Source organism: Ammodytes marinus (genome assembly GCF_949987685.1).
Source record: "Ammodytes marinus genome assembly, contig: scaffold_134, whole genome shotgun sequence".
Taxonomy (NCBI): Eukaryota; Metazoa; Chordata; class Actinopteri; order Uranoscopiformes; family Ammodytidae; genus Ammodytes; species Ammodytes marinus.
Genome location: NW_027648564.1, coordinates 92,501 through 102,500, shown reverse-complemented (window position 1 = coordinate 102,500; position 10,000 = coordinate 92,501). Strand labels below are relative to the sequence as shown.

Below are 10,000 nucleotides of genomic sequence, written 5' to 3'. Positions count from 1 at the left end.
CAGACAGGTAGTGGATCATGAGGAGATATTCACACAGTACAGACAGGTAGTGGATCATGAGGAGATATTCACACAGTACAGACAGGTAGTGGATCATGAGGAGATATTCACACAGTACAGACAGGTAGTGGATCATGAGGAGATATTCACTCAGTATAGACAGGTAGTGGATCATGAGGAGATATTCACACAGTACAGACAGGTAGTGGATCATGAGGAGACATTCACACAGTACAGACAGGTAGTGGATCATGAGGAGATATTCACTCAGTACAGACAGGTAGTGGATCATGAGGAGATATTCACACAGTACAGACAGGTAGTGGGTCGTGAGGAGATATTCACACAGTACAGACATGTAGTGGATCATGAGGAGACATTCACACAGTACAGACAGGTAGTGGATCATGAGGAGATATTCACTCAGTACAGACAGGTAGTGGATCATGAGGAGATATTCACACAGTACAGACAGGTAGTGGATCATGAGGAGATATTCACACAGTACAGACAGGTAGTGGATCATGAGGAGATATTCACACAGTACAGACAGGTAGTGATCATGAGGAGATATTCACTCAGTACAGACAGGTAGTGGATCATGAGGAGATATTCACACAGTACAGACAGGTAGTGATCATGAGGAGATATTCACTCAGTACAGACAGGTAGTGGATCATGAGGAGATATTCACACAGTACAGACAGGTAGTGGATCATGAGGAGATATTCACTGATTTAGACAACAATGATATTGACAACAAGTGTTCTCGTTGTGTGTGTGTGTCTCTCTTTCCTTTTCTGTGTGTGTGTGTGTGTGTGTGTGTGTGTGTGTGTGTGTGTGTGTGTGTGTGTGTGTGTGTGTGTGTGTGTGTGTGTGTGTGTGTGTGTGTGTGTGTGTGTGTGTGTGTGTGTGTGCGCGTGCCCTGTGTGTGCGTGTGTGTCTTCCCCCCCAGATTGGAGCAGGTCCCCCCCTCCTACCTGTCTCTGTGTGAGCAGGTGTTGACTGCAGTGCAGACTGTGTCCAGGGGGGGAGCTGCAGTACAGGGTTTGGCCACAGAGAGGGGGGGCGCTGCAGTACAGGGTTTGGCCACAGAGAGGGGGGGCGCTGTGGTGAGCAGAGACACCTGGGAGAGTCTGCTGCACTTCCTGCTGCGCATCAACCACAAGCTACTGACTCCGCCCACTACCACAGGTAACCACGCCCACTTTATAAAACCACATAAAATAAAAAATAAAAAATAAAAAATAAAATTAATAAATTATGATAAAAAATTTAATAAAAATGAAAAAATAAACAAAAATTTAAATCAAAAAAGTGTATTCTAAATGTCTAAAAATGAAATGAAATATTATATAATTGAAATACATTTAATAAGTTATAATCAAAAGAAGAGTTTGTGCTTTTTAATGCCCTGTCTGTCTGTCTGTCTGTCTGTCTGTCTGTCTGTCTGTCTGTCTGTCTGTCTGTCTGTCTGTCTGTCTGTCTGTCTGTCTGCCTGTCTGTCTGTCTGTCTGTCTGTCTGTCTGTCTGTCTGCCTGTCTGTCTGTCTGTCTGTCTGTCTGTCTGCCTGTCTGTCTGTCTACAGCAGGTGTATCAGAGCTGTGTGACCGGTCCATGGCTGTGCTGTTTGAGGTTTGGCTGCTGTGTTGCTCCCGCTGCTTCCCCTCCTGTGCTCTCTGGCACACAGGTACTAACACTCTCTCTGACACACAGGTACTAACACTCTCTCTGGCACACAGGTACTAACACTCTCTCTGGCACACAGGTACTAACACTCTCTCTGGCACACAGGTACTAACACTCTCTCTGGCACACAGGTACTAACACTCTCTCTGACACACAGGTACTAACACTCTCTCTGACACACTAACACTCTCTCTGGCACACAGGTACTAACACTCTCTCTGACACACAGGTACTAACACGCTCTCTGACACACAGGTACTAACACTCTCTCTGGCACACAGGTACTAACACTCTCTCTGACACACAGGTACTAACACTCTCTCTGACACACAGGTACTAACACTCTCTCTGACACACAGGTACTAACACTCTCTCTGACACACAGGTACTAACACTCTCTCTGACACACAGGTACTAACACTCTCTCTGACACACAGGTACTAACACTCTCTCTGACACACTAACACTCTCTCTGACACACAGGTACTAACACTCTCTCTGGCACACAGGTACTAACACTCTCTCTGGCACACAGGTACTAACACTCTCTCTGACACACAGGTACTAACACTCTCTCTGACACACAGGTACTAACACTCTCTCTGACACACAGGTACTAACACTCTCTCTGACACACAGGTACTAACACTCTCTCTGACACACTAACACTCTCTCTGACACACAGGTACTAACACTCTCTCTGGCACACAGGTACTAACACTCTCTCTGGCACACAGGTACTAACACTCTCTCTGACACACAGGTACTAACACTCAGCTCTCTGACACACAGGTACTAACACTCTCTCTGGCACACAGGTACTAACACTCTCTCTGACACACAGGTACTAACACTCAGCTCTCTGACACACAGGTACTAACACTCTCTCTGGCACACAGGTACTAACACTCAGCTCTCTGACACACAGGTACTAACACTCTCTCTGACACACAGGTACTAACACTCTCTCTGACACACAGGTACTAACACTCTCTCTGACACACAGGTACTAACACTCTCTCTGACACACAGGTACTAACACTCTCTCTGGCACACAGGTACTAACACTCTCTCTGACACACAGGTACACAGGTACTAACACTCTCTCTGGCACACAGGTACTAACACTCTCTCTGGCACACAGGTACTAACACTCTCTCTGGCACACAGGTACTAACACTCTCTCTGGCACACAGGTACTAACACTCTCTCTGACACACAGGTACTAACACTCTCTCTGACACACAGGTACTAACACTCTCTCTGACACACAGGTACTAACACTCTCTCTGACACACAGGTACTAACACTCTCTCTGACACACAGGTACTAACACTCTCTCTGACACACTAACACTCTCTCTGACACACAGGTACTAACACTCTCTCTGACACACAGGTACTAACACTCTCTCTGACACACAGGTACTAACACTCTCTCTGGCACACAGGTACTAACACTCTCTCTGGCACACAGGTACTAACACTCTCTCTGGCACACAGGTACTAACACTCTCTCTGACACACAGGTACTAACACTCTCTCTGACACACAGGTACTAACACTCTCTCTGGCACACAGGTACTAACACTCTCTCTGACACACAGGTACTAACACTCTCTCTGACACACAGGTACTAACACTCTCTCTGACACACAGGTACTAACACTCTCTCTGACACACAGGTACTAACACTCTCTCTGGCACACAGGTACTAACACTCTCTCTGACACACAGGTACACAGGTACTAACACTCTCTCTGGCACACAGGTACTAACACTCTCTCTGGCACACAGGTACTAACACTCTCTCTGGCACACAGGTACTAACACTCTCTCTGGCACACAGGTACTAACACTCTCTCTGACACACAGGTACTAACACTCTCTCTGACACACAGGTACTAACACTCTCTCTGACACACAGGTACTAACACTCTCTCTGACACACAGGTACTAACACTCTCTCTGACACACAGGTACTAACACTCTCTCTGACACACTAACACTCTCTCTGACACACAGGTACTAACACTCTCTCTGACACACAGGTACTAACACTCTCTCTGACACACAGGTACTAACACTCTCTCTGGCACACAGGTACTAACACTCTCTCTGACACACAGGTACTAACACTCTCTCTGACACACAGGTACTAACACTCTCTCTGACACACAGGTACTAACACTCTCTCTGACACACTAACACTCTCTCTGACACACAGGTACTAACACTCTCTCTGACACACTAACACTCTCTCTGACACACAGGTACTAACACTCTCTCTGGCACACAGGTACTAACACTCTCTCTGACACACTAACACTCTCTCTGGCACACAGGTACTAACACTCTCTCTGACACACAGGTACTAACACTCTCTCTGACACACAGGTACTAACACTCTCTCTGACACACAGGTACTAACACTCTCTCTGGCACACAGGTACTAACACTCTCTCTGGCACACAGGTACTAACACTCTCTCTGACACACAGGTACTAACACTCTCTCTGACACACAGGTACTAACACTCTCTCTGGCACACAGGTACTAACACTCTCTCTGACACACAGGTACTAACACTCTCTCTGACACACAGGTACTAACACTCTCTCTGACACACAGGTACTAACACTCTCTCTGACACACTAACACTCTCTCTGGCACACAGGTACTAACACTCTCTCTGACACACAGGTACTAACACTCTCTCTGACACACAGGTACTAACACTCTCTCTGACACACTAACACTCTCTCTGACACACAGGTACTAACACTCTCTCTGACACACTAACACTCTCTCTGGCACACAGGTACTAACACTCTCTCTGACACACAGGTACTAACACTCTCTCTGACACACTAACACTCTCTCTGACACACAGGTACTAACACTCTCTCTGACACACAGGTACTAACACTCTCTCTGGCACACAGGTACTAACACTCTCTCTGACACACAGGTACTAACACTCTCTCTGACACACAGGTACTAACACTCTCTCTGGCACACAGGTACTAACACTCTCTCTGACACACAGGTACTAACACTCTCTCTGACACACAGGTACTAACACTCTCTCTGGCACACAGGTACTAACACTCTCTCTGGCACACAGGTACTAACACTCTCTCTGACACACAGGTACTAACACTCTCTGACACACAGGTACTAACACTCTCTGACACACAGGTACTAACACTCTCTCTGACACACAGGTACTAACAGTCTCTCTGACACACAGGTACACAGGTACTAACACTCAGCTCTCTGACACACAGGTACTAACACTCAGCTCTCTGACACACAGGTACTAACACTCTCTGACACACAGGTACTAACACTCTCTCTGACACACAGGTACTAACACTCTCTCTGGCACACAGGTACTAACACTCTCTCTGACACACAGGTACTAACACTCTCTCTGGCACACAGGTACTAACACTCTCTCTGACACACAGGTACTAACACTCTCTCTGACACACTAACACTCTCTCTGGCACACAGGTACTAACACTCTCTCTGGCACACAGGTACTAACACTCTCTCTGGCACACAGGTACTAACACTCTCTCTGACACACAGGTACTAACACTCTCTCTGACACACTAACACTCTCTCTGACACACAGGTACTAACACTCTCTCTGACACACAGGTACTAACACTCTCTCTGACACACAGGTACTAACAGTCTCTCTGACACACAGGTACTAACACTCTCTCTGACACACAGGTACTAACACTCTCTCTGACACACAGGTACTAACACTCTCTCTGACACACAGGTACTAACACTCTCTCTCAGGTACTAACACTCTCTCTCAGGTACTAACACTCTCTCTGACACACAGGTACTAACACTCTCTCTGACACACAGGTACTAACACTCTCTCTGACACACAGGTACTAACACTCTCTCTGACACACAGGTACTAACACTCTCTCTGGCACACAGGTACTAACACTCTCTCTGACACACAGGTACTAACACTCTCTCTGACACACAGGTACTAACACTCTCTCTGACACACAGGTACTAACAGTCTCTCTGACACACAGGTACTAACACTCTCTCTGACACACAGGTACTAACACTCTCTCTGACACACAGGTACTAACACTCTCTCTGACACACAGGTACTAACACTCTCTCTCAGGTACTAACACTCTCTCTGACACACAGGTACTAACACTCTCTCTGACACACAGGTACTAACACTCTCTCTGACACACAGGTACTAACACTCTCTCTGACACACTAACACTCTCTCTGACACACAGGTACTAACACTCTCTCTGGCACACAGGTACTAACACTCTCTCTGGCACACAGGTACTAACACTCTCTCTGACACACAGGTACTAACACTCTCTCTGGCACACAGGTACTAACACTCTCTCTGACACACAGGTACTAACACTCTCTCTGACACACTAACACTCTCTCTGGCACACAGGTACTAACACTCAGCTCTCTGACACACAGGTACTAACACTCTCTCTGGCACACAGGTACTAACACTCAGCTCTCTGACACACACTTACTAACACTCTCTCTGGCACACAGGTACTAACACTCTCTCTGGCACACAGGTACTAACACTCTCTCTGGCACACAGGTACTAACACTCAGCTCTCTGACACACAGGTACTAACACTCAGCAGTACCACCATTCATCTATGTGTGATATTATATAAATAAACAGCTCTGGAAAACATTAAGAGACCACTCCAAACGTTCAGTGTCTCTCGTTTTACTATTTATAGGCAAATGTTTGAGTAGAATGAACATTTTGGTTTTATACTATAAACTACTGACAACATTTCTGCCTAATTCCCCCCAGAAATCTTGTCATTAAAGAGCATTTTCCATGAAGTAATGTAGAGATGAAGATTGAAGAACAATCCAGACTGGTCTCTCAATGTTTTCTCGAGCTGTATATAAAAATCAAGAGACCAATCCAAAATGTTCTGAATTCGGCATTAGAGAAGCTAAAGATTGTATTTGGAATTTTGGAGAAATATTGTCAGTAGTTTGTAGAATAAAACAAAAATGTCCATTCTACTCAACAAAGAACTATAGGGGAGAACGGGGTAATCTGAGCCACTTTTTACATTTGCTCCCCTCTGAGCGAGCTAAAATGATTTATCACTCAAATTTACACATTTCTCATTGATTCAGGATGTTTCCTAGAAATGGGCATTTCAAGACATAGGGCAGTGAAAATATGATTTAAAAAAAAAAGTTGTCATGTGGCTCACTTTACCCCAGCTGTGGGGTAAACTGATCCACTTACTTTTTCCACTCTGAAACTACCATAACAACACATATTGTAACAGTAAGAATCCTGAAAGCTAGCCACACATTCCAGAACTAATGTCGGACTAGTAAAAGAATGATGGGGTTTGGTCAATTAAGCAAAGCAAATTTTCTAAACACTTGAAAGTAACTCTGAACAAAATCAAATACAACATATTATAATTCAAAAGGTTTTAATAAGATTCAAATGAAAGATAGAACCAGTTAGATTAGAACACAGTCTGGGGGTCAGAACACAGGACCCTTGGAGCCAGCTAGTGTCTGGGGGTCAAAGCATAGGAAAATCAGAACCAGCGAGAACAGCCTGGGACTCAGAACACAGGAGAAGACCCAAATGGATTATAACATCAGCCTGTCATACTCTACATCTAGGCCTACTCTACATTCCAGCCCTGAAGGTTACAGGGAAAGATGAGAAGGTGCTCTTTCCGTGTGGTTGCCCCAGGTCGTCTTCCTGGTGTATTTCCTTGGCATGATGGCTTTTCTACAATATGTATGACATTAAAATAAAACATATGTCATGTAATATTACATTAAAATATGTTTAAGACTAAACTTAACTTGTGCCTCATGGTGGGGGAAAGTGAGACAGTGGCTCACTTTCCCCCACCACCACAATTTGAGAAAAAACTACCTCTCTTAGCATTTCAGGCTAATCTTCAGTTATCAGCATCACATGGTTTCATATGTTGGTAGTTCATCAACACGTATGATAGAAGTTTTTCTACGTGAATACATTTGCTTTGGCACAACAGTTGATTAAGTTGACAGCAAGAACATTTACTTTTACATGCAAAATACCTATTTTGGTGAAAAAAACATGCTTACCACAGCACCATGAGGTCCTCTCTTTCAGGGCCATGGGGAAATGAGAGGGGCTTGAAAACATATATCTCACATGACCACAAATGTTTTCCATTGCCTAGATACAGGGGGTGGCTCACATTACCCGATGCCTCAGATTCCCCCGTTCTCCCCTACATAGTAAAAGCAGAGACCTCTTATTTTTTCCAGAGATATTATCTATTAATAATGGATTTGACTGATTCTCTCCCTCAGGCAGACAGGTGCTGAGCAGCTGGAGGCCAAACCTCTCTGTAGTGGACCAGTGGAGCAGAGTCATGGCTGTGCTCACCTCACGGTAACACACTTCATTCAACATTCATTCATTTATACTCTAGTGTTAATACATACACATGAGATAACCTTAATACAGGTTAGAGAGGGGGGGGGGGTAGGTTTATACTCTAGTGTTAATACACAGCCTAGACTCTGTGAACACCTCACGGTAACACACTTCACAAGCCTTCACATAACACCAGAGATAACCTTAATACAGGTTAGAGAGGGGGGCAGGTTTATACTCTAGTGTTAATACACAGCCTAGACTCTGTAAACTGGTATGAAAACAAAGGGGAGCCACCTAGTAACATGCCACTTAACCTTTGGTCACCTGGGTCAAACTTTATTAGGCCTACTTAACCTTTATTAGGCCCACTTAACCTTTATTAGGCCTACTTATGCATACTTAACCTTTATTAGGCCTACTTAACCTTTATTAGGCCTACTTAACCTTTATTAGGCCTACTTATGCATACTTAACCTTTATTAGGCCTACTTAACCTTTATTAGGCATACTTAACCTTTATTAGACCTACTTAACCTTTATTAGGCCTACTTAACCTTTATTAGGCCTACTTAACCTTAGGTCTGCTTAACCTTTATTAGGCCTACTTAACCTTTATTAGGCCTACTTAACCTTAGGTCTGCTTAACCTTTATTAGGCCTACTTAACCTTTACCTACTTAACCTTTATTAGGCCTACTTAACCTTTAGTAGGCCTACTTAACCTTTACCTACTTAACCTTTATTAGGCCTACTTAACCTTTATTAGGCCTACTTAACCTTTATTAGGCCCACTTAACCTTTATTAGGCCTACTTATGCATACTTAACCTTTATTAGGCCTACTTAACCTTTATTAGGCCTACTTATGCATACTTAACCTTTATTAGGCCTACTTAACCTTTATTAGGCATACTTAACCTTTATTAGACCTACTTAACCTTTATTAGGCCTACTTAACCTTTATTAGGCCTACTTAACCTTAGGTCTGCTTAACCTTTATTAGGCCTACTTAACCTTTATTAGGCCTACTTAACCTTAGGCCTACTTAACCTTAGGTCTACTTAACCTTTATTAGGCCTACTTAACCTTTACCTACTTAACCTTTATTAGGCCTACTTAACCTTTACCTACTTAACCTTTATTAGGCCTACTTAACCTTTATTAGGTCTACTTAACCTTAGGCCTACTTAACCTTTATTAGGCCTACTTAACCTTTATTAGGCCTACTTAACCTTTATTAGGTCTACTTAACCTTAGGCCTACTTAACCTTTATTAGGCCTACTTAACCTTTATTAGGCCTACTTAACCTTTATTAGGTCTACTTAACCTTAGGCCTACTTAACCTTTATTAGGCCTACTTAACCTTTATTAGGCCTACTTAACCTTTATTAGGTCTACTTAACCTTTACCTACTTAACCTTTATTAGGCCCACTTAACCTTTACCTACTTAACCTTTATTAGGCCTACTTAACCTTTATTAGGCCTACTTAACCTTTATTAGGCCTACTTAACCTTAGGTCTACTTAACCTTTATTAGGCCTACTTAAAGGTGGAATCAGCAGGAAATCCAGTGTTAATACACAGCTTAGACTGACATGCTGCTAGCTTCTCTGACCTCTTTGTGTACATTTACAGAGTCTAGGCTTTGTATGAACAGCAGTTTATAAACCTCCTGACCTGTGCTGTGTCCAGGTTGCTATCTGCAATGTTTGGTCTTTCTTTCCCACAAACACACACACCCACACACACACACACACACACACCCACACACACACACACACACACACACGCACGCACGCACGCACGCACGCACACACACACACACACACACACACACACACACACACAC

The 10,000-nt window shown here is 43.8% G+C and overlaps 1 protein-coding gene across 1 annotated transcript in view; it reads left to right on the top strand.

The window, feature by feature from the left end:
- Window positions 1–10,000, top strand: part of LOC307270364 (ral GTPase-activating protein subunit beta-like) — a 42,827-nt gene that overhangs the window by 4,441 nt on the left and 28,386 nt on the right. Inside the window, exons 4-5 of the mRNA XM_080054251.1 lie at window positions 956–1,194; window positions 8,082–8,163. Of these exons, the coding sequence (XP_079910377.1) occupies window positions 956–1,194; window positions 8,082–8,163 (321 nt within the window). The remainder of the gene's footprint in view (window positions 1–955; window positions 1,195–8,081; window positions 8,164–10,000) is intronic.